The following is a 12,179-nucleotide window of genomic DNA, read 5'->3' on the forward strand; positions in this document are numbered from 1 at the left end:
CACACACACACACACACACACACACACACACACACACACACACACACAGCCTACCCTACTCCCTGCCTCCTGTGAGTCACATGAAAGAAGGCAGCAAATAAATGTACAGTAAAGATGTAACTCCTTTAATAAAGAAAGATTACTGATTTTCAGGCAAATATAATAACTATTCATTTGCTTTTCATATTTCTGACTATCTACTATGTGACCCTGCGCATATGCATATGAATGTTATTACGTGCAGTGAATGAGGTTCTACCTTTCCTTCTAATGGGTGTCAGGGAATGGGGTGGAAGAGAAACAGACAATGAATTATTAAATAAATAAATAAACAAAGTCACTTTGGATAGTAATGAGTGCTACGAAAATTAAAAAAAACAAAACAGGATGGGACTTCCCTGGTGCCGCAGTGGTTTAAAATCCGCCTACCAATGCAGGGGACATGGGTTCGATCCCTGGTCCGGGAAGATCCCACATGCCACAAAGCAACTAAGCCCGTGTGCCACAACTACCGAGCCTGCTCTCTAGAGCCCGCAAGCCACAACTACTGAGCCTGTGTGCCATAGCTACTGAAGCCTGTGTGCCTAGAGCCTGTGCTCAACAAGAGAAGCCACCACAATGAGAAGCCCGTGTACCGCAAGGAAGAGTAGCCCCCTCTCGTCGCAACTAGAGAAAGCCTGCGCACAGCAACGAAAACCCAATGCAGCCAAAAATAAAATTATTTAACAACAACAACAAAACAGGGTAATATGATTAGTAAGTGACTGCATGGGGCATGAGAACAGCCTTTATGAATGACAAGGAACCATTTTGAGAAGATCAAAGCAAAGAGATTTCCAGTTGATGTCAATACAGGTGCAAAGAACAAGAGGAAAGAATGCACTTAATGTGTTGGAGGAATACAAAGAAGGCCAGTGTGGCCAAGGCAGCATGAGTGAGGAGGAGTATAATAAATAAGATTGGAGTGGTAGAGTAGAGCCGGCTCAGGTGTGACTCTGCAGCTTCCTATATAAAATGTTTTCGGTGCAGTAAAACTGTTCCATATGATACTAAAATTATGGATACATGTCATTATAGGTTTGTCAAAACCCATAAAATGTACAACACCAAGAGTGAACCCTGATGTAAACTATAGACTTTCAAAGATAACAATGTGTCAATGTAGGTTCATTAATTATAACAAGTGTACCCACTCTAGTGGGGGATGTCAGTAGTGGGGAAAGTTATGTGTGTGTAAAGACAGGGGTTATATGAGAACTCTTTGTACTTTTCCCATTCAATTTTGCAGGGAACTCAAAGCTACTCTAAAAAATAATTTTTTTTTTTTTTTAATGTTGGAGAGTATTTCCTCCTTTTCCATTTTCTGGAGGAAAAAAAAAGCTTTATTGAGCTATGGGACAACTTCAAGCAGTCAAATCTATGTGTAATTGGAGTCCGCAAAGAGGGGGACATAAAAATATGCTGAGAAAAAATGGCCCCAAATTTTCCAAATTTGATAAAAACTAGAAAATCTCAGATACAAGAAGCTCAATAAAATCCAAGCACAAGGAGCATTAAGACATCTACACCAAAAAAAAAAAAAAAAAAAAAGACATCTACACCAAGACCCATCATAATCAAATTGCTCAAAACCTGTGGTTAAGAAAAAACTCTTAAAAGTAGTCAGAGGGCTTCCCTGGTGGCGCAGTGGTTGAGAGTCCGCCTGCCAATGCAGAGGACGTGGGTTCATGCTCCGGTCCAGGAAGATTCCACGTGCTGCGGAGCAGCTGGGCCCGAGAGCCATGGCCGCTGAGCCTGCGCATCCGGATCCTGTGCTCCGTAACGGGAGAGGCCACAACAGTGAGAGGCCCGCATACCACAAAGAAAAAAAAAAGTAGTCTGAGAAAAAGTCACATTAAACCCGTGGGAACAAAGACAAAGATGACAGCTGATCTCTCTGGAAACAAAGCAAGTGAGAAGACAGTGGAGCAATGTTTAAAGGGGGAAAAACTGTCAACCTAGAATTCTATACTCAATAGAAATAATTATCAGAAATGAAGGCAAAATAAAATTATTTATATACAAAAGCTGAAAGAAGTCATCTCCAGCAGACTTGCACTACAAGAAATGTTAAAAGAAGTCCTAAAGTCAAAAGGAAATGATACTAAGATGAAAACATTGTCACAAAGGAGCTATCAATAAGTGGGTCAGAAATAATAACTACATGGATAAATATATAAACATTTTTTCTTATTATTTAAATCTCCTTAAAAAGATACTTGGTTGCTTAAACAAAAATAGTAACAATGCACCATGGCCTTCAAACATAAGTGTAAGTAAAATTTATAACAATGAAAACATAAGGCCAAGAGGGGAGAAAGGAAGTAAGGATTGAAAGGAGTGAAATGGATGTATGCTATTGTAAGTTTCTTTTGCTAAATGTAAAGTATCATAATACCACATGAAGGTAGACTATACTATAAACCCTAAAGGAACCACTAAAATAATAAAAGAGTTATAGCTAATAGGCCAACACAGGATGTAAAATGGAGCCACAAAAACATATCTAATGAATCCAAAAGGAGGCAGCAAGAGACACAAAGGACAGATGGGACAAATAGAAAACAATTAGCAAGATGATAGAATTACAAAGAAAAATAGGTAAGTTAGAGATTTTACTACTTTTCTCAATAGCTGATAGAACAAAATGGACAAGTTTTGAGAAATACTATCAATGATCTTGATGTAGTTGACATTTATAGAACACTCCATTGAACAGAGTAGACTGGGCATTATTTTAAAATGCACATGGAAGATTTACCAAAATAGACCATAAATAAGTCACAGTAAATGTGAAAGGATTCAGGTCATGCAAGGTATATTCTCTGACCACAGTGGAATTAATTAGAAAACAATAACAGAAAGACTTGGAAAATTTCCAAATATTTAGAAACTAAGTAGCTTTTTTAAAAAGTAACTTATGGTGGCTTCCCTGGTGGCTCAGTGGTTGAGAGTCCGCCTGCCGATGCAGGGGACACGGGTTCGTGCCCCGGTCCGGGAAGATCCCACATGCCGCAGAGCGGCTGGGCCCGTGAGCCATGGCTGCTGGGCCTGCTTGTCCGGAGTGTGTGCTCTGCAACGGGAGAGGCCACAACAGTGAGAGGCCCACGTACCGCAAAAAAAAAAAAAAAAAAGTAACTCATGGATCAAAGAAGAAATTACAAGGGAAATTAGAAAATATTTATGAACACAACACATATCAGAATTTGCAAAATACCACTAAATCAGTACTGAATAGCCCTATATCTATGAAAGAAATGAAATTTGTAGTTTAAAATCTTTTCACAAAACAAATTCCACGTCTAGATGGCTTTATTGGTTAGTTCCACCAAACATTTAAGAAAGAAATAATACAAATTCAATGCAAACTCATCCAGAAAATTGAAGAAGAGAAGATAGGAATACTTCCCAACACATTCTGTTTTTTTTTTTTTTTGCCGTACATGGGCCTCTCACTGTTGTGGCCTCTCCCGTTGCGGAGCACAGGCTCTGGACGCGCAGGCTCAGTGGCCATGGCTCACAGGCCTAGCCACTCCACGGCATGTGGGATCTTCCCGGACCGGGGCACGAACCCATGTCCCCTGCATCGGCAGGCGGACTGTCAATCACTGCTCCACCAAGGAATCCCCCCCAACACATTCTTGAAGGCCAGTATTACCCTTATAGCAAAACCAGAAAAAGACATTACAAGAAGAGAAAACTACAAATCAATATCACTCCTGAACCTAGATGAAAAAATTCTAAACAGAATTTAGCAAATCAAATCTAAAAATACATAAAAGAAACAGTACATTATATACAGGTGGGACTTATCCCAGGAATGCAAAGGTAGGTTTAACATTTTCAAATAAGTTAATATAATTCACCATATTAACAAACCAGAGAAAAAATGTGGTCATCTCAATAGACACAGAAAAGCATTTGACAGAATCCAACATCCATTCCTAGTAAAAATCTCTCAGCGAACTAGGAAGTGAAAGGAACTTCCTCAGCATAATAAAAGACATCCATAAAAATGCTACAACTATAATCCTACTTAATAGTGAAAGGTTCGGGCTTCCCATGGTGGCGCAGTGGTTGAGAGTCCACCTGCCATTTCAGGGGACACGAGTTCGTGCCCCGGTCCGGGAAGATCCCACATGCCGTGGAGCGGCTAGGCCCATGAGCCATGGCCGCTGAGCCTGCACGTCCGGAGCCTGTGCTCCGCAACGGGAGAGGCCACAACAGTGAGAGGCCCACGTACCGCAAAAAAAAAAAAAATAGTGAAAGGTTGAATTCTTTCCCTTTAAGATCAGAAAGAAGAGAGAAAAGATGTTCAGTCTCACCACTTCTGTTCAACATTGTACTGGAGGTTCTAGCCAGGGCAGTCAAGCAAGAAGGAGAAGTAAAAGACATCCATTTTGGAAAGGAACAAGTAGAACTGTCTTTATTTGCAGATGACATAATCATCGATGTAGAAAATCCAATGTCATCTGCAAAAAAATCTACTAGAGCAAATGGTCATAGTAGCCTTATTTGTAATATTCAAAAGCTGAAAACAATGCAAATTCCATCAGTGGGTGAATGGATAAACAAATTGTGAGAAATTCATACAAGGGAGTACTGCAATAACTTGGATGACTCTCAAAATAATTATGCTGTGTGAAAGAAGCTGGAACAAAAAACAAAGAGTATTTTTTAAAAGCCATTAAAAAAAAAAACCTGACAGTACCAAATGCTGGCAAGGATATGGAACAATTAAACTCTCATACATTGCTGGTGAGAATGCAAAATGGTACATCCACTTTGGAAAACAGTTTGGTAGTTTTTTATAAAGTTAAGCATGCGCTTACCCTAAAACTCCACAAGGCTATTCCTAGGTATTTACCCAAAAGAAATGAAACACATGCCCACACAAAAACTCTTACAGGAATGTTTATGGAAGACTTATTTATGATTGTCAAAACCTGGAAATGACTCAAAAGTCCAATTGTACAAACATATTCCAACTGCACGTGGAACATGCAATGGAAAACTACTCAACAATTAAGAGGAGCGTACTAGTAATACAAGCAGCAACATGGATCAGTCTAAAAATATGCACTTGGAAGACTACATACTGTTTGATTCCATTTATATGGCATTCTGGAAAAGGGGAAACCAAAGGGGCAAATAACAGACCAGTGGGTGCCAGGGACCAGGATGTGGGGTTAGTGGGTTGCATGCCAAGGAGCATGGAGACACTGTGAGATGTGATGGAAACAGTCTGTAGCTTGATTATGGGGGTGGTTACACACTCACATAAATTTGTTAAAATTCCTAGATTATATATCTAAAACTATGAATTTTACTTGATGTAAATTATAGCATAAGAAACAAAATAAAGCATAGAAATAGGAAGAGGATAATATAACACCACCCTAAGTAAGTTATTTTTCTTTTCAAGCAGAACATCTTTTACAATCTTAAGATTAGAATTTGGCTAAAATGAGGAAATTTTTTTCTATTATAAAATGAGAATTATGAAAGCCATTTCAAGTATTCTTACCGTTGTCACAATCTTATGTTATTGAAGACTTACAAGTCCTAATCCAGACACAAAAGAGTAGAGTTGACCATAGTGGCAAATTACCCTCTTTCTAAATTGCTTTGGCTTTTCTCTGTTTTTCCTCTTTGTATATTGGCTGTCTATTATTGCATGGAAGATATGACCTGGGAATCAGAAAAATGTAATGCTGCTTTAAACTTCTGGTGTAAGGAAGGAGGAAGGCAAGAAATGAAGGAAAATAAGAAGGGGAAAAGAAAGGAAATATAATAGAAGTCTCAGCCTCGCTCTGTCTTTACTTTGGGAATTAGATGTTCATTCTTTCATGTCCTACTGGAAAGGAAAAACCAGTACTCAACTTGTATGGGAAATTGGCACTGTGGTCTTCTTCAACCCTTTTAAGTATTTTTAAGTTTCCAAGACATCTAAAGAAATGAACAAATCATTATTTAGTTTCTGGTATGAGTTTAAGTATTTCTAATTTCATGTACAAAGAAACTCTTCTAGAATGACACTTCTGCGCTTATATTTATGGTCCTCCAGCTTTCTCTTTAAGGAGTTAATGGGTACTGAACTTTGGAGTCAAATCCCAGTTCTACCACTTCTTAGCCGTGTAACCTTGGGCCACAGTTTTTCCCATGTGTAAAATGGGACGACAATACTTTTGTCCTTAGAGCTGGTGGAGGATTAAACTAAGAGCACATATTTCAGGCATTAGCACCATGTCCAGCTTAAGTGCCCAGGCACTCTGGAGGTGTCCTTGTTGTTTGCATAGGTCATGCCACATTGTATGTCTTTCCTCTGTAGGCTGTTATGGAGGGCAGTAGCCGAATAAGAACTGAAAATTACCCTGACAGCACCACTCTGGTTATTGATGTAGCAGAAAAAGATGATTCTGGTGTTTACCACATAAATCTGAAAAATGAAGCTGGGGAAGCACATGCAGCCATCACGATTAAAGTTGTGGGTAAGGCCTCTGAGTCAACAGACTTCTTGAATCAGGCTGACATGTCTAGATCCAAAGTAGACTTTGCAAGTTCTTGGTTCTCTCAGCTTTTCTGGGTAGCCAACAAAGATGCACACGGTATAGCTGTATTTCATAAATCACTGCCTTTCTTTTTTTTATCTTTGCCACTTCTTTATATGTCTTTCTTTCTCTTTTCTTTCCTTTTTCTTCCTTTTCCTTTCCTTTCCTCTCTTGTCTCTTTGCTTGCCTAGAGGACTAGTTGCGGTGAGGAGTAGCTAAGGTTAGCCTTTTGGGGTTGCTGTCATTAGCTCTCCACAGTCACACTCCCTTTCAGTGCCCTCTACAGTCACTGACACACAATTGCTAAATAATTTCCAACATCACACTCACTGTGAGGAGTAAGATCTGCCTTGGTTCTTAGACGACCATTTAAGTACATTTTTCCTGATCCTGAAATCAAGTGAAATGAGTATGGCAGATTACTGGTGGTCCAAGGTCTCATGATCTCTTCATCCCACTTTAGCTTTCCCTTAAGAAACATATTACTTTTTTTCTTCTCTCTCTCTCTCTCTCTCTTTTTTTTTTTTGGCCACGCCATGTGGCATGAGGGAACCTTAGTTCCCCTACCAGGGATCGAACCCGTACCTGCAGCAAAAGTGCAACATCCTAACCACTGGACCACCAGGGAATTCCCAAGAAACATATTTCAAATTGATCCAAAACTAAGGTCACTTTGTTATGCACTGCACTATATTTATAAGACATGGTAACTTGCCATTTTTGACTTGGATTTCTACCAGTCAACATCTTACACAACAACTGATGTAAAATGTGCAGTAATTAGTCCTTGATTCAGTTCTGCTGCAAGTTCACTTCTGTGGTTAAAAAACAAAAAAACAAAAAAACAAAATCACGTCCAACATTTAGGCAATAATTTCTTAGTCGCCACTTTCAAGGTAAATAACAAAAGTCTTGGGTTTCATACGGTCTGTAATGTGACATTAGTTTAAAGGATTTGGAGACATCATTATTTTATTTGTATTGGGCTCACCTTCCCTGATTCCATATGGAGCATGACCTTGTACCCAAATTAGTTACCCAGTGCACTTCAGTAAACATGGAAAAATAATAAGAAATAACCTTGCTTCTATGATTATCATCCAAAAACATATTTTCCAATGAACATTCTTCTTTGTGCTCTCACTCCCTCAATTTTATTTTATTTTATTTTATTCTATTCTATTTTTTGTTTGCTACAGATGTCCCTGATCCTCCAGTGGCGCCGAATGTGACACATGTGGGAGATGAGTGGTGCATCATGAACTGGGAGCCTCCTCTCTATGATGGAGGGTCCCCAATCTTAGGTAACTGCGTGTTGGTCCATCTGTGGACCTGCCAGTGGAGTTGGTGTCCTCTTTATGCACATTAGTACAAAGCACATTTTAAAATACTGCATTTAGAAGAAAACGTTTAAATATCCATTCACGTTGAAATATATTGGGGGATGCTTTATAAGTACTTGAGATTTAAATAGCTCTGATGAATATCATCTGATTGCCTGTCCTCTTTTTTTGTTTGACTTCTGTTCAATATCTAATTTTGAAACAACTATAAGTCTAACTTTATTCTGGTCAGTAAATGCCTAGATCCATAGAATTATGTCTATGAGGCAATTTCTTCTAGAGTTAAATACTTATAAGAATTTGCTTCCCCTGTGGAACAGGAACTTTCTTCTACTTGCTAATAATGAAACTCACAAAACTGGTTATTTCCTCCTTCTTACATTGCTGGGACTCAAAGCCACATCTGTTGCTCAAATAGAGTGACTATGTAAGTTTCTATGGCCTACATATCTGTGGTTTATTTTTTCTCTTTTCCTAATACAATTTTAATTTTTTCTAGTCTTATTATTTTTATCTATATCCCATGATGTTAATATTTGTATTATTTATAATCTCTCTCAAAAAAACCAATGGAATAAGATGGGTTAAAAATACATATATGACTATTTCACTTAGAGTGCTGAGAATATGGGAAATTTTTGAACATTCTAATATCTGGCAAAGTTTAATTTTGGAGACCAAGGAAAAACTTCAGTTTCCATTTTGCGTCCCCTTCAGGTTACTTCATTGAGAGGAAAAAGAAGCAAAGCTCCAGGTGGATGAGGCTGAATTTTGATCTCTGCAAAGAAACAACCTTTGAGCCCAAGAATATGATTGAAGGTGTGGCCTACGAGGTCCGCATCTTTGCCGTCAATGCCGTTGGCCTCTCCAAGCCCAGTATTCCCTCCAAACCTTTTGTTCCATTGGGTGAGTCAAGAGAGGTTTGTCTTTGTCATGAAAATCGTTGCCGCAGATTGTGACTGCTTCTTTCTGACCTCTAACTGGAGCAGACCTGGAAGCTTCTTAGAGTGATACAGGAGTAGGAGACTAGAGGTGGTTAGGGGCAATTTTCTAAGAAATTACAAACAACGCAATAGAGTTGAATGCCTTCATAATGTAGGCCCTGGAATTTATTACCAGAATTCCAAGGACAGCTGTGGGTGGCTCTGTTTGCCCCTTCCCACTGGAAACATGTAGCTGGGCCCATTGACACAAGACTCCCCCCCATTGGTCCTTCTGAAAGTATAACCCAGCACCCTGGTGTAAACACTATAACTAAAACAAATTGACATCAATTCAACCAAGCACACTTGAAAGCTAGTCTCTTTGCTTTATAGTCACACTTTAAATGTTATCTATTGAACCAAAAATGTCAGTTCAGTAAAGGCAAAGAAAGAGAAGAGAAGACGTCTCCACTATTTTCTGGCAGTGAGTAGATTTTTCAGTAGAAATATTTAGTACAAGAGTTTGCACTTTAAAATTAGAAAGTTATGGAAAATTTACTCTAGATCATTAGATCTCAAACATTGACTTTTTCAACTTCCTGGGCCTCCCAGACTCCCGTGTCAACCTCCCAAGTGGAGGGAAAGTGTGACAGCGTTGATAAAAAAATTTTCACATCTGGCAGATCTTTGCCGTAAACACAGCATATGCTCGAGGAGTCTCGTTGACTTTTATTAACACGAGGGGGCTTCCGTGTATATTTTTTATTATTTATTTATTTACTTACTTACTTATTTTTAGCTGTGTTGGGTCTTCGTTGCTGCGTGTGGGCTTTCTCTAGTTGTGGCGAGCAGGAGCTACTCTCCATTGCGGTGCACAGGCTTCTCATTGTGGTGGCTTCTCTTGTTGCAGAGCACAGGCTCTAGGCATGTGGGCTTCAGTAGTTGTGGCTCGTGGGCTCTAGAGCACAGGCTCAGTAGTTGTGGCTCACGGGCTTAGTTGCTCAGCGGCATGTGGGATCTTCCCGGACCAGGGCTCGAACCCATGTCCCCTGCATTGGCAGGCGTATTCTTAATCACTGTGCCACCAGGGAAGTCCCTGTGTATATTTTTATTTGTATCCTGGTTCATTTTATCACAGTTCCTGTGCCATAATTCTGTACTTAATAATTTCTTCTTTTTCTGTCTCTTTTATCTCTGAAGCTGTAACCAGCCCACCTACTCTTTTGGCTGTTGACTCTGTAACTGACACCACTGTCACAATGAAGTGGCGGCCCCCCGACCAGATTGGTGCAGCAGGTTTAGATGGCTATGTGCTAGAGTATTGCTTTGAAGGAAGTAAGTACAGCTAGTAGTTCAAACGAATACCATCATCAATAGGTGAGATATGCCCCCCTTTTGGTGCTCTTTCTTGGGTACTCATCTCCTTTCTACTGAAAATGACAACAAGCCAAAGGTCATCCTTCTATGATGGATGAGAATTTAGCCCTTCTTTGTTACTTGACTAACCAATTGAGATCTCAAAAATATCCCAGGTAGGCTCCCAGATCCGACAACATGAGTGATCTAGGACATAGGAGGAGAGATTCTGATCAAACTTCAGGGACTCCCACCTCTTGAATTGGTGGAATTAAAATGTACCACAGCAAAATAAAATTCTAGGTAGGATAAAGCAAGTTGGAAATTCTAAACGCTATACTGAGCAGAGGTCAGCTATCAACAGAGCTGCCTATTTCTGGGTAATAGAGATTATATACTTGACTCTCTGGTGATCAATTCTGCCTTCTTAAAGGGAAAAAAAAGAATAATTAAGGACAACTTTCAGTGTTTAAAAGAATCAACATTAAATCCCAGAGGGTGTAAGAAATAGATTCAACATTATGGCAGTAACTTGTCTCAGGATATGGGTGCATAAAAATTTAATGGCTTAAATTTAGGAGGGGAAGAGAAATAGGCAAAAAGAAAAAAAAACCTTGTTGATAGAAATAATAGAAAAAGAGAAAATGACACAAGAAAAGATAGGCCAGAGTGTACCTAAAATCAAAAAAAGATGTGAAATTCACTAAAAGCCTCTTGTGTTTTTGATTTCATACTTGTCATGATTTGGAGATGGGTGAATAAAATTGCCCCAGCTCTGGACTCGGGCTGCATTCTAGGTCATGGTAGGGAAACAATCCACCAGGGAAGTTTGTTCCTTCTCCACAAATGAGAGGCCCAGACTTGGCCTCTAACTCTAAGAAAACTCTTTGGACCCCAAACTTTAACGTGGATCTTACGTGAAGGAAAGAGAGACTCCAGAGCACATTTGGGAAACCAGGAGTGTGAACACTTCCCCAGAAGGAAAACCTCTATGGAGAAGAAATTTCTAACTATGAAGAGAAAACTGCTAAAGAAGAAGCCCCAGGCTTCTGGACGGGGGCACGCATAGAAATAACCAGTGTTGGTCGGGAGAGCAGAGAGAAAGGGAGAATAAAGCATCTTGGTAACACTCAGTTCCGTTCACATGCACTCACTCACAGAACACTATTGTTGATTTTTCCAGGGCTTAGAAAGCCACTAACCAAAACCAGTGGAGACATTATAATCTTGAGTACTTTGGACTATGGTTTATTCCCATTCCATTCCCCTCCCCCAATTTTGAAAAACTCCCAAGCCCTCCTCTCTGTTATTTATACCGCCCAGCTAGCAGAACTTTCCAATCTTCTGTGTGATGAATACAAACCTTTTGTGTATGTATGAAACAGAGCAAATTGTTTACTCTTTTCTTTCTGATAGGTTTAAAAAGTAAGAAGATACAGCAAAATGATAGATGGCTGTCATTTTGATGTTACCCACCTTAGATAAAATGCAACGAAGTGTATTTTACATAATTCTGTGTGTTGTCTGTGTAGATATATATGTATACCCGCATATACATATATATATGTACACAGTCATTATTATGTATATATTTTGCCACATAACGTTTTGGAATTAGCTTTCTATGGAAGTTCTTTTATAACGTGTATATCTTTCTTCTTGCAGTCTTTTCTTACTTCCTTTATGTGGCTGCCCTATTCTTCATTCTCTTTTAATGGCTGTTGTCCTCCAGACTAATTTTCTGTAGTGTTTAATGCTTTTAGATATGGCAGGTTTTATTCTGTAAGATAATTCTTTCTTTCATAAGGTCGTGTGTTGGTTTGGACTCTGTCTTTCTCCTGGTGTTTATTTCACTGTTTAATCCCTGCACCATTTTACTCTTTTTCCTTAAAAATTCTCCTCATGTGTTAAATAACTTCCACATTCCCTTCCCATCCCCTGGACACCGTTTTCTTTCTCTCTTTCCC

General features: G+C 39.3%; 1 protein-coding gene across 5 annotated transcripts in view; it reads left to right on the plus strand.

Annotated features, from left to right (window-relative positions):
• MYBPC1 (myosin binding protein C1) overlaps positions 1 to 12,179 on the plus strand; it is a 100,276-nt gene that overhangs the window by 64,225 nt on the left and 23,872 nt on the right. For all 5 annotated transcript variants that reach the window (XM_007465348.1, XM_007465347.1, XM_007465349.1 and 2 more), the window contains 4 exons: positions 6,371 to 6,530; positions 7,790 to 7,894; positions 8,651 to 8,839; positions 10,057 to 10,191. In XM_007465348.1, the coding sequence (XP_007465410.1) occupies positions 6,371 to 6,530; positions 7,790 to 7,894; positions 8,651 to 8,839; positions 10,057 to 10,191 (589 nt within the window). The remainder of the gene's footprint in view (positions 1 to 6,370; positions 6,531 to 7,789; positions 7,895 to 8,650; positions 8,840 to 10,056; positions 10,192 to 12,179) is intronic.

This window comes from Lipotes vexillifer, unplaced genomic scaffold, assembly GCF_000442215.2.
Source record: "Lipotes vexillifer unplaced genomic scaffold, Lipotes_vexillifer_v1.1 scaffold141, whole genome shotgun sequence".
Lineage (NCBI taxonomy): Eukaryota > Metazoa > Chordata > Mammalia > Artiodactyla > Lipotidae > Lipotes > Lipotes vexillifer.